This window comes from Electrona antarctica, assembly GCF_951216825.1.
Source record: "Electrona antarctica genome assembly, chromosome: 16".
Lineage (NCBI taxonomy): Eukaryota > Metazoa > Chordata > Actinopteri > Myctophiformes > Myctophidae > Electrona > Electrona antarctica.
In genome coordinates, this window is record NC_136797.1 from 26,413,380 (window position 1) to 26,426,944 (window position 13,565).

The 13,565-nt window shown below is 42.1% G+C and overlaps 1 protein-coding gene across 1 annotated transcript in view; it reads left to right on the forward strand.

The window, feature by feature from the left end:
• Positions 1-10,267, forward strand: part of LOC306940080 (uncharacterized protein) — a 132,428-nt gene extending 122,161 nt beyond the window's left edge. The window contains exons 47-61 of the mRNA XM_079525044.1: positions 536-643; positions 758-865; positions 1,352-1,459; positions 2,106-2,159; positions 3,576-3,638; positions 4,147-4,200; positions 4,338-4,373; positions 4,500-4,517; positions 5,219-5,254; positions 5,354-5,380; positions 5,565-5,618; positions 6,648-6,816; positions 7,051-7,160; positions 7,564-7,788; positions 8,762-10,267. Coding sequence (XP_079381170.1) covers positions 536-643; positions 758-865; positions 1,352-1,459; positions 2,106-2,159; positions 3,576-3,638; positions 4,147-4,200; positions 4,338-4,373; positions 4,500-4,517; positions 5,219-5,254; positions 5,354-5,380; positions 5,565-5,618; positions 6,648-6,816; positions 7,051-7,160; positions 7,564-7,788; positions 8,762-8,908 — 1,317 coding nt within the window. The 3' untranslated portion in view covers positions 8,909-10,267. The remainder of the gene's footprint in view (positions 1-535; positions 644-757; positions 866-1,351; positions 1,460-2,105; positions 2,160-3,575; positions 3,639-4,146; positions 4,201-4,337; positions 4,374-4,499; positions 4,518-5,218; positions 5,255-5,353; positions 5,381-5,564; positions 5,619-6,647; positions 6,817-7,050; positions 7,161-7,563; positions 7,789-8,761) is intronic.
• Positions 10,268-13,565: the final 3,298 nt, after the last annotated feature.

Sequence of the window (13,565 nt, forward strand, 5' to 3'; positions counted from 1 at the left end):
AGGTAATAAAACATGTGTAAAGTCGAGTCAAGTTGCCATTGACTTCAATGGGATGAAATGTTGTTTGCAGCCAGAGGGGGAGAATCATTCTGCACCAGCTGCTGCTGGGCCATTAATGAGAACCTGCATTACTTACGCATTGGCTTCATGCCTGCTTCCGCATTGGCTTCAATCTGAGAAAATTACAGATACAAATTTGTCCATGAGGGGGAGTCACGCAGCTCAACTATGCTCACCTCTATGTTATGTTTGGAATGCAGCCTTCCTCAGTTGCATGGGCACTGGAAAGGCACAACAATAATTATTGTGGAAATAACAGATCTACAATCTCACAATGTGCTGCATTTTCATCAAACATGAAAAATAGATCTGAAGATCTGTATTGTTTTATTTCATGTTTCGTATTGTTTCTTTTGTGTCCTGCATTTTAAAGTGGAAAAATAAAACACAATTTGGTGATGCCTTTACAAATTGGAACACAGTACTGGGTTTAGTTAGCACATCAGCTGTTCTGATGACATGTGGTCTTCCTTAGGGCTTGGGTGGTCTTCCTGGTCCGAGGGGTGTGGTGGGTCGAGAAGGACAGGAGGGTGTGCCCGGTGCTGACGGAGTCCCAGGAAAGGATGGCAGTAAAGGCATGCCGGTGAGACAAAGAGTTCTGCTTTATGATCATTTGTTTGCTTGCCTTTGACAGTAAATGCATTGTATTTGTTTTCATCTATCGCTGATTATTCTCTGTCTTTTGGTTGTGTCATAGGGCGAGCAGGGTGACGACGGGGAGTTTGGTCTCCCTGGAAAGCCTGGTGCGCGTGGTAAAACTGGCGGTCCCGGACTTCGAGGTGATCAGGGCGGCTTTGGGCCAAAGGTAAGAGAGAAAGGGAGCAGCACACTTTGGTAGTGTATTTTCACATTTCAACCTGCAGAGAGAAAGAGACAACCAGGTGCTCACCGGGGACGCACAAGTCAGTAAAGTTAAAATGGTAAAAAGTGCTCCTGGATCAGACGGGATAAGAAAGCCATCAGATAAAAACAATGCGGCCACTCAATGTTTAAAAAGAGGGAACAGCCTCTCTCGGTCTTCATCAGGGCAGACCTTTCAACCTGCGTCGTGGACTCGTGGGCATGTCTTCATAGGCAAAATATTTATACAAATGTAATATAAGTTTGTGAAAATGGCAGATGTGAGCTTGTAGATATATGGCTATTCCCTTTGCCTCTTACAATACAGAAGGAGGTTGATTGATTATCTCTTCACTCACTCACTCACTCACTCACTCACTCACTCACTCACTCACTCACTCACTCACTCACTCACTCACTCACTCACTCATGTATTAATGTATTCATCCAGGGTGACAGGGGCCTTCCAGGTCAGGCAGGGCCCTCGGGGAAGAGAGGCTTCAGGGGCGGAATGGGACTTCCAGGCCCACAGGGTGACAACGGGCCTAAAGGACAACCTGTAAGTAGCAACTGTTGATCAATCTTAAAGATGGAGTGCCACAATGTTTGTATTTTTCCAGTTTTTCACGTGTCTATGAGGTGACAGTACTTCATTAGACACCCTGGAGTCGTTTTTATGTGCAATGGTGTATTCACTTTGTATTTAGGGTTTCTTCCTGGAGGCTGAACCCTTGACAGTCAAACGGGCCAATGAAATAAACAGTAATATAGTGACATCACATTATCAGTCCGTCCCCTAACCCCTCCCCCTTTATCATACAACTACAGCTGTGGGTGTGGCTACAGTTCAGGTGGATCACCACCCATCACCACCCACCAGGCAAACCAGGCATACTTAATGAACTGGTGGGCGTGTCCACATAAAAGTATGATTTTAACAAATACTGCACACTTTTTGGAAAAAAGTTCTTCCCCCTTATATTATAATAATACCTGATGATCATGTGTTAGGGTGGAAAGAAATCATGGCACTCCATCTTTAACACTTTGTAATGACATAGTAGTGGTGATATTTGTGGTGATGTGTTAGGAAAAATGAAAAGGAGAGGACTAAGTGTTTTCATAACATTCATAGAGGCACCACAGTAAGGATGAAACAAAGACACAGGTAAGAGATGGCCTACTGATCATGTCTGTATTTGCAGGGTGATGCCGGTGAACCAGGATTTCCGGGAATTCTGGGCATTTCGGGACCAAACGTAAGTTATGCACCCACCCAGCAGCGGGATATCCGTCTACAACGGATTTCTACCAAGCGCCGCTCTGCCTGCGTTCGATTGGCTGAATGCAAGAACGAGAAAACAAGGTCACCGCCCCCAGAGTGTACGGTGGGGGCGGTGTCACATTCTTTTTTTTTTTTGCCTTTATTGACAGAGTACAGTAATTAGACAGGAAAGTGGGAGATAGATGGGGAGTGACACGCGGCAAAGGCCGTCGGGCTCGGGAGTCGAGCCTCATGCGGCACACCGTCCGGCTGGCTTGGCAGCCTAGGTGCCCAGACAGTCGAGCTAACCGTTCGGGCCGCGGTGTCACATTCTAATACAGCTCGAAAGCCTATTCTAGAATCTGGCTCAGTGGCATACCTCGCTAATCATTAGACTCTTTTTTTGTTATCAATTGTTTTTTTATTTATTCATGACAAAAACAGTACAATTAACTCTATCTCTACCGCTAGCTGTTAGCATAAACCCCAGCTCCAGGGGCCAGCATACACGCTCACTTTAAGAAGACAGTGTTTGCCCGCCCCCCCACACACTGTTGTTACACACACTACCGCAGCATTGGAACACTCACACACTCCTTACCTCTTGTCAGAAGCGTTTACATGGCGCCAGCGTCGCGGTAAAAAGGCACAAATTAAATCCGAAATGACAGCGATCTTAGAATCAGAGTTATGACAGTTTGAAAATCCTCTCTTCCATTGCTCTGCACTGTGAATATATTTGCAATCCCATAGTTGGAACGGTGGGGCGTTGCTATGGGAACCGGACCAATGTTAAAGGCTAGCTGTAGGCATCAACCATTATATAGACTGAGTCTACGTTGGGGTACGTATGGACTTGGTATATGACGCCACCTAGCGTCGACGTGCGTATATAAGTACCTGGGAAAAAAAGAGTTAAGTATACTGGCATTATGAATGAATAAAACAGGGATATGTAGTCAAAGTAAAATAAGAAACATAAAAACAAACAAACAAAACCTAATTATTAGACTCTCGTCCCCAACCTCCCAGTATCAAATCCGACTGCATTTTTCCAACAACCGCAGACTTTTTTAACAGCGTTGGAGCCGCGCCGTCTCAAGTGAACTTGAGCCAGCCAAAGTGAGCGAGTCTCCATGCCGAACGTTCAAGTTATGTTCCGATACGCACAGAATCGTAAATCATGTTTTGGGGTGAGCGTTTGCCCTAAAGTCCCCAGCTCTCACTCAAAGTAGCTCAAAGTGACTACTGGCCAATCACAGTGCGTCTTTTCCGGGACTTGTAGAACTATCACGCCACACCAGACCCACCACTCACATTTCCCTCTACATTTACAACCAATGAAAATATCAAACCACATTATGAATTGCCTTGTAAGTGGATTCTAAAAATGTCTTACTATTCTTTTCAGGGGCCTCCTGGAGACTTTGGGCCAAAGGGCATTCAGGGACCAAAGGGCCCAGTGGGTGTGATGGTAAGCAGAACACTGACCTCAAACTCTGCTATTCTGTCCTAGACTTAATACCCTACATCTCTTTTTAGTCACAGTCTCTGGAATGAAACTTCATTTAGTTGTAGTCATATTTTAGTCATCTAAAATGTTTTAGTGTTAGTCTAGTTTTAGTAGTGCATTTTTGCAGGCCTTAATGGCTGAATTTACACTTGGTTGCATGCTGAAAATAGCCGATCTACAAGCTCACAACACCTCGCAGCATGACGCGGCTATCGGCTATTTTCAGCATGCAACCAAGCATACAATGACTTTTCTTTTACTTGATCTCTTGTCCACTAGTCTCTGTCTGACATCTTTGTTTAGTTTTCATTTGGTATATTTAGTCTTAGTTTTAGTCCTCGTAGCTTAGTTTTTATTTGGTTTTCGTCAGTGAAAAAAGGTAGTCGACGAACATTTTTCGCCATAGTTTTAGTCGACGAAGTCAACACTGCTCTCATGAATGCCCCCCTCTCCTTTTGATCCTGTGTAGGGCAGAGGAGGAGTGGTTGGTCCTGTGGGGATCATCGGTCCACATGGAAGTGCGGTATGTATTGTAGATGCTGAGAGAAACATCTTTCATTCTTCATTCAGCGCAATGTGAAGCCCAATCGTGTGCACTGTTGAAGTCATATGTATAAATTCACTGCTGTGGATATGTCTGACAAATAAATCTCTTTACAGGGTCCTAGGGGAGAGAAGGGTAGTCATGGAGAGACTGTGAGTCTTCTACACATCTTTGCTCACAGAAATTGTTAATTACAATCATTATCAATCGTTATGTTATTGGAACTATTGCATGGGATGTAATGGCTAACTGTTTCCCCTTATTTTTTCTCTGAACAGGGATTTCAAGGACCAAGGGTATGTTTGAAATCCATTCATCAGTATTAACCACTTAAGCCCTATATTCGTCATACGACAAATTGTAAATGAGGGCTGTGGCTCAGGAGGTAGAGCAGGTCGTCCAATGATCCGTGGATCGGTGGTTCGAATCCCGGCTCCTCCCGTCCACATGTCGAAGTGTCCTTGGGCAAGACACTGAACCCCACATTGCCTCCAATGAGTCGGTCTTTTCTAGCTTGCCACCATTGGTGTGTGAATGTGGGAAGTGAGGACTCTGGCGTCGACTGTTTGCCGCTTCACCTCCCAATGTATGAATGAATGAACCATTGTAAAGCGATTTGAGCACTTGGATAAGCGCTCTAAAAATGCAATCCATTATTATTATTATTATTAAAACTGCACTGAGAGATTTTGTTTGTGAATGGCATTAGAGAATAAAAATCACACCTGTGTGAAGTGAGGGGCGCTCTTATCATACATCATCTCATTCTGGCCAATCACAATTTGCGTCCTCACTTCTCCGTCTTCACTTTTCTGCCTATCTTCAATGTGTACTTTCAGCCAATCACAAGCCAATGTTTGTGTTCACACAAACCCGGAAAGATGGTCATAGGAGGGGCTAGCGCCCCTCAAAAATAAACAGACTAGTGAAAAGTATGAAAGAAACACTGATATATCCTAATATAATAATCAATGTATTGATTTAATTCTCTTAATAGGGACGTCCTGGACCCCGTGGACCACCTGGCCCCCCTGTGAGTATCTCCAATATTTAGCCAATATTTGCAGTATGCAGTCAAGTATCTAAATATCTAATAATCTAATAACTGGTGTAATTCTTTCCCTTCTCCCAGGGTCCACCATTTGTACCTCCTTCATTTGTAAGATATTTTGTTGATCACATTACATCCATGTTTTTCTTCAATGCAATGTGTTTATGCAATGTGTGTTCTAGAGTTATCTCTATTTCGGAAATTTTGGAATTTAGGAGATTTTGTTTTTGTAAAAAAAAAGAAAATGAATAGTTTGATCTCTATGAACGGAAATGTGTTTATTTTGATGCAGAGGGAGGACGGTCTTCATTTGTTTATGGATTCATACACCCCACTCAGGGCTGAGGTGAGTGGTATCACCTTTACATGCTCACTTACATTCAGTTTTATACATTTTGACCCTCTGCTGTTTGTATATTATAAATATCACACTTGTGTGAAGTGAGGGGTGCGCTCTTATATCATGCATCACATTCCGTGCTTAGCCAATCAAATCATCATGAATGAATGAATGAATGAATGAATGAATGAATGCCTTTATTGCAGACTCAGGGTCCATAGAGAAACATACAAAACACAAAATACAATATACATCCAATTAGACAGGCATCTGTGACAGTTATAAATAAAGGCTTTTAAGCCAATGTTTTCTAAGGCTAGAGGAGTATCTAGTGCAACTTTTGACAGGGTTATTTATACTGACGATGATGCTATTCACAGACTCATCCAAGCGACACATGAATCTATGCATTAAGTTCCGGAGAACAGCTTGAAAAGTATTGACTCTTGCAGCCATAAACATTTCACTTGCACTGCACCATCTAGGCTTTTTGAGTAAAATTATCATGGCATCATTATACGCTACTTGAAGTTTCTGAATAGTTGCTTTTTTGTAGCTTGACCACAAGTGGGCAGTGTAGAGTGGTGTACAGTAAGCTCTAAATAGAGTAATCTTAACTGCACATACTGAACACATACTGAACTTGCGTGCGAGGGTGTTCGCCTGTACATACATCCTACGACACTGTCTGTATATCATCATCATCTGTCAACTGTTCTGTAATAAAATGTCCAAGATATTTGACTTTACTACAGACACCGAGAGTGTTAAAAGATAGTTTAAAACCAGGAAATGTTTGACTTTTGTCCTCTTTTGTTCTACAAATAAGAACAACACTCTTACTGGCATTATATTTGATATCATTTTCAATGCCATACTCAGTACATATGTCGAGCAGCTGCTGTAGTCCAGCGCTACTTGGGCTCAGTATGACTAAATACACACAAATACACACAAAGCCAAGTGTTGGAGGGGCTGGCGGCCCTCAAAAACTAACACATGCTCTATTATTTCCATCTCCTCTCCTCGCTACAGAATAAGCCAGTTATGGATCTGCCTATGCTGGACCAGGGCACAGAGATCTTTAAGACCCTCCACTACCTCAGTAACCTGATCCAGAGCCTGAAGAACCCGCTGGGTACGAGGGACAACCCCGCCCGCATCTGCAGGGACCTCCACAGCTGTGAACAGAAGATGAACGATGGTAAGGGCGTGTGGTGTGTTGCGTGCGTGCGTGTGCGTGCGTGCGTGCGTGCGTGCGTGCGTGCGTGCGTGCACGTGTGCGCGTGTGTGTGTGTGTGTGTGTGTGTGTGTGTGTGTGACTGTGTGTCTGTGTGTGTGAACAAGCATGTCTGTCTGATGATCTGTTGGCTTGTTTTCAATGTACAGTATGAATGCCATTCAGTAGTAATGCCAGATTCATGTCCGTCTTTCTCAGGCACTTATTGGATTGACCCCAACCTGGGCTGCTCTTCAGATATGATAGAAGTCTCCTGCAACTTCTCTGGAGGGGGACAGACCTGCCTGAAGCCAATTACAGTATCCAAGGTAGCTCTAAAAACCATGTCAGTGCCAGTGAGAAATCTAATAAAGATAATAATGAAATGGAAAAGTCTTTCTAAACCCTCACGGATTTAGTTTTTCCTATAAATATTGACACTTTTACTTAACCCATTTTGGGCGGGAACCCCTTTTGGTGTTAGCATTATGTTATGCTTTAGCTATTGAAAAATAGCAGATCTACAAGCTCATAGCGCGCCACCGAGTGGCGCGCTACGAGCTTGTAGGTCTGCTATTTTTGAAAAATCGTGAAAATATTTATTTCAGAAAACTGGAGGATTTTTTTTTAATTTCGAGGTCAGGCCTAAATGGGTTAAGTAAAACACCAGAGTACTTTTTCCACCACTGCTAATCAACATTGTTGTTGTGGTTCTGTGTGATTGTCGAGCAGCCAGCTATCAGCGTGGGCCGCGTCCAGATGACCTTCCTGCACCTACTGAGCTCCGAGGCAGTGCAACACGTCACCGTCCACTGCCTGAACGTCCCTGTGTGGAGGTCCGCTGAGGACCAGCCACCTTCCCAGGGGGGCCGGGCTGTGAGCTTCAAGAGCTGGAATGGAGAGATGATTGAAGCCGGAGGAGAGCTTGAACCGGACGTCATAGAAGACACCTGCTGGGTAGGTTCCACATGTTGAATCGCCTCTGCATTGTTTATAGCAGAGTGGGTTTTCAACCCACTGCTTCATATCAAGGTCCATTATTACTTGCGCAAGCAGAGCGCGCAAGTACTAGTTTCGCCCGACGATGCGTATGCACCGTCCCAGCAAATGACGTAATGACTACTGACTACTGAGCTAGCTATATCAGATATACCCTGACGTAATTTGCTGGGACGGTGCATACACATCAAGAGTAACCACAGTATACCGCTAATCAACTTACAAATTATATATACATATACATAGGAACATTACCTCTAATCTTCCCGACACTAAAACATATCGTCATTACGTCACCATCAAAAAACAATTACATTCTGGCATTGGGTCCTTTAATCCACATCTTTATTACGTCATCATTGAGAGCTAGTGATCATTGACGGTCGACAGTACTTGCGCGCTCTGCTTGCGCACTAGTAGGCCATTTATGGCCTACTTGTGTGCAACAAGCAAGTAGGCACTCGACAGAGTGCAGTTCTAGTTTATTCTGCATTTGAGCTACGGACCACCATTTGACGAGATTTAGCCTCTCAGACTTGTTTCTTTTCACTGATGGTGAAAAGAAACAAATGAAACCCTCAACTGTTAAAGATCTACAAGGGTCCATTTAGTTATAGGGTGTGTCTGTATCTGTAAAAATAATAATCTTAAAAAGAATAATAAAATAAATAGTTCACGTGTCGATGCATTGTAATTTTCATTAATTTTGCGTTACACTTTCATATGATGGGGTATAAATTGGGCATTGAAAAAACATAAAAATATGAAATAATAAATTAAGAGGTTTCTGCCCAACGCCGACCGTAACAACAATAGTTCAAGATTGGATAGGGAGACCACTCCACTGTTAGACTCTGTCCCGTTATATTTCACGGTTTGCATTATAGAAGCTTACACTACTGATGAAATGTATGGTGTTACTTTGTTTCAGATGAAGGATGGACGCTGGCACCAGACCCATTTCGTGTTCCGCTCTCTGGACCCCACCCTGCTCCCTGTGGTCGACATCTACAACCTCCCAGAGACTGCTTCTGGGTCCCATTACCACCTGGAGGTGGGCCCTGTGTGCTTCTTGTAACGGTCCCTTGGCGAGGGTCCTCTGTGTGTCCTAGGGAAGGACTGTCACTGTCGGAGCAGTCCCCTCCCCAGTCTAAACCCCCGCCCCAAGCACTGTCCAGGAGGGACCTTGGCCTTCCTTTTTAAACCCCCCCCCCCAACTAACCCCCTCCCCCCACCTCCCGTTGGACTGCAGAAACAGAGGGAGGAGGAGCCAGGGAGCAGAGGGAGGAGGGATAGGGGGCATGAAGAAGAGCTTGAGGAACGGCAGAGGAGCTTTCGCACTAATAGCTTCTCGAAATGGAAAAAAGCTTGTTGAAGCTCTTCAGGAAGGATGTTCTCGTACATCAAGCCATGAATCAGTGCCTGCTTGGAGATAAGAGGCTCTATATCGTTGTATCTCTCTGGAACAATGCTAAGTGAAGGGAGACTAAGGCTAAGTCAACATTGCAAGTAAAGAATAAAATAAATTAAAATAAAACGGTGGACCTTATAGTAACTTATTGTGTGTACTGTATACTGTCAATACACAGTAACATCCTGAGTGTTAATTCAACTCAGAGTATACAAATGCATGCATTTTCGAACTCTCAGAGTTAAATTAACACCCAGGTCTTTATTGTGTACTGTGTACTTTTAGAAAATAGAGAAGAAGCCCATTTTGTCAAAAGAGAAGAATTAAAGTAATTGGGAGAAGATAAATGTAGATATATGTATGCTTATGCCTTAACTTTTCTACATGTATATCTTATGTAAAGAGATAATCTTCAAGTGCAATAGAAAATGAGAAGATAATTTTATATTCTAAATGTGTTGGATAATATTGAAAGCTATTCAGGGGTGCCTTTTTGTGCCTTTGGTACTTGTCTGCTCTCACTCTCCCGTGTGGAGTTTGTACAGATCTGTGTTCATTAACCACTTAAGCCCTATTACAAAATAAAATAAAATACAAAATATAGCAGATCTACAAGCTCACAAGGCATTGCATTGCGGTGCCCTGTGACCTGGTAGATCTGCTTCTTTTTATTCTTTGACATATTTTTTAAACATTTGAAATTTCTTCAAAGAAATGTTAAAGGTTTTGGAATTTTTTTTGGAAGATTTTCAGCTGTAATGACATGCCCAGAATAGGGACGCCAGGGTGAAAGTGGTTAATTAAAGCACATTTTGATTTACTATTGTCCCATATAGGAGAATGTCTCCTCCATGTATGGATTAACCAATGGCAGCCAGTCAACTCTTCATCAAATAGTATTACACTACAAAATGATAGACACTATTCACTTACATTGAGTGACTCGCTACCTTAACCCATTTTGACCTGAGATCAGATTCTAAAAATGTCTTCTACATCCTGACAGTTTTCTGAAAAAGCTATGTTTCTGTCAGTCGTTCTTCGATTTTTCAAAAATAGCAGATCTACAAGCTCGTAGCGCGCCACCGAGTGGCGCGCTATGAGCTTGTAGGTCTGCTATTTTTCAATAGCTAAAGCATAACATAATGCTAACACCAAAAGGGGTTCCCGCCCAGAATGGGTTAAATACGTATTATCTCCGCCAGGCCAAAGGAAAAGGTGGAGATTATGTTTTATCTCATGTTTGTGTGTTTGTCTGTCCTGGGCTAATCTTGCAAACCGCCAGACGGATCAGCATCAAATGTTTTGTGCATGCTTGTTGCCACTAGGCGAAAGAAGCAATTCCACACATTTTCTTTCACATATCGTGTATATATTTTTGAGATTTTTTAACTTTAATTTAATACGTCAAATGGGGTTGGATTGGACTGAAACCTTTCTGAAATATGGAGTCGATTTATCATAGATCAGATGTCAGTTTGGGCCAAATATGGAGTTACACCTGGCCTGGCGGAGCTATAGCGCACCACTGAGTGCGTCTTTCTAGTTCTTTCTCATACATTAAATGGGGTCAACTGGATGCCACTGGCCCTTATGGAGAATTTCAGTGGTTTTTAAGGTTGAGAGAACAATCATTGTACTAATCAATCTATAAATTCAACCATAGTTTCTGCGATTATGGACCTCCAACCCTTGATAGTAAGTTATATTCATTTCTCTGCCACTTCAGAGGTTACAAATTCAAGCCTGGACTCTCTCCCACTTGTCACAAGAGGGATGTGTCTCGGGGGAAACCTAGCCTTGCGTAGCGATACTAATATCACTGCGTGGATATTAGTTTCGTTCCTCTTAGTATCCGATTTATTTCTGCAATGTCCCGCCCCATATTTGCATACTGGGCCCTGGTTGGTTATAGGCTGGTTCCAGACAAATCTGGTTGGCTCGTCACCACTTCGGCCATGAAGTCCTCCCACAATTGAGAGGTGCCAGACTTAATCTGATATTAATATGCATGGCAAATATGCGAGGCTAGTGGAAACCAGCACTCTACGCTGCAAAATCCTCAGTTACACTCTCGGGGTTGCATATAACCAAAAGGATCCATTTGTTCCCCTGGTGGTCTCCGGACCCGATGTTGAGCAAGAGTGGAGTGTACATGTTACAGTAGATGTACAGTTGAGTATATGTACAGTAGATGCAAGGATTCTCCAGAGGAGAATAGAGCCACAGGAGAGAGTGATTCTAGCATAGTCTCCAAATACATCTCTCACATCCTATCCCATCCTCTCTCTTACTGTACAATGTACATATGGTGCTAAATATCTATAAACGGAGGTGCTAAGTATCTAAATGGAGGTGCTAACCAAGTGATCTAAATACACCACTCTGCCAAAGCTCTCTGGTAGTCATAGTGCATGCAAATAGCTACAAAATCCACATAGGCATGATATGTTGTCATAATTCCCATGCATAATGCACCCATATGGCAATATTTCATCCCAAAACATGCTTTACTTTTGAGTAGTCAGAGATCTTTTGTTTATTCAAACCAAATGTTGTATACTGCAAGTAATGAGGATGTCTTTGTTAAGGGAACATATTTTAGAGATAAAGTTATTAAAACAAAAACAAGTTTCTCGATCCTCTTGTATCTTTTATAAATTACAGGGTTTAAAATATGTTTTAATGTAATTGTCCTCATTCTCTGTACAAAGCTCCCTACAGCTGTATGTAATATTTTGAGAAATACAACTAAATATCTTTAATTAAAAACAAAACAAAAAAATGCAATTCTGTTCCTGTAGTTGAACACAGATGTGTGTATAATTGTGCAAGCTGTAGTTTCTCCACTGTACTGTACTGTATATACAGTGGATCCCCTCTTGCTAATTTAATGTTATTTAATGTTTGCCAATGAGCAAGGTTCTGTATGTCTAAGCAATACATGTTCTGGTGACTTTATATATCAGTTTGCCCAACTGGTCTTGGAGTTTATAGATTTTCTTTTTTATTATTATTTTACGTGTACATTTTGGGCTCCAGAGAACAAAATTGTTGCAATTTGTATGTCTGTCTTTTATTTTTTTATTTTTTGTTTTTTCTCCTCTATGATAATCAACTATGTACTGTACCAGAACGTTGTTCTATGCTATAACTTGTGTTTTAAAGAAAATTATGCCAATATGTGAAAGTTCTATTTCTTTTTTGTTTTTTTTGCTTTTTTTTCCACTCTTTTTTTTCCTTTTTGGAAATCCATTGCAGACATTAAAATGAGCTAAGAATACCTCACATTTTACATATGACTGGGAGCATACATGATCTGGTGTCTTTATCATTAAAAACCTCAGCCAAATACATCTTGAAACTCTGAACACCAGCTCTGGTGCCTTCATACTACACATGTCTTTTACCCTTTCAATTTGTCAATGTTCAGTTGTTCAATAAATACTTTGAATCTGTGTGTGTGTGCACCGTCAATTTGAAACATTTGGAATTTTGAATACCCAATAAAAAGATTTTCTTTATTCTGCTGCTCAAGTGTCCACTGGGGGGCGTCATTGTGTTATCTTTATAGCAAACCTATGATTTACTGTTTGCTCAGGCAGGCAGTGGCGTAAAGCAGTGGTTTGCAACCAGTGGTCCGGGGACCACCAGTGGTCCTTGAGAGTTCCAGGTGTTCCACAGCGAAATGATGGAGAGTTGGTAACCACTAAACCAAATGGACCCTTATAGATCTTTAACTCTTGAGAGCGTAAAATGAAACTAAATGGACCCGTAGGAGTTATCTTTTTTGTTAAACATCTGCATTACTTTATTTACAACAACTAGAGAATGTAGAAGAATGTTTTTTTGATCAACGTTTGCCTGTGCCTGTTGTCTCTTATTGTGGACAAATTCTTATCCAACGACAATATATTCTAAGTTTTGGGTCTGAGAGGCTAAATGTCATCAAATGGAGGTCCGTGGCTCAAATGCCAAATTGAAAACCACTGGTGTATGTAAAGTAATAACTAATAAGTAAGTACTAAGTAGTAGCCTACATTTCCTCGCACGCACGCACACACACACACACACACACACACACACACACACACACACACACACACACACACACACACACACACACACACACACACTGACATATACATTTTGTTTGAGTTTTGACCAATCGTTTTGTACCAGTTCCCTGCCCGCCCGCCCGCCCGCAGTTTCAACTCGGTAGGTCCCATAGTCCAGAGGCTTTTGTCAGTTGGCTGTCAAAGTCAAACTAGAGTTCTGTCAAACTGTTGACAATGGTGTATTGTAAATAGTGTCAATTGTCATA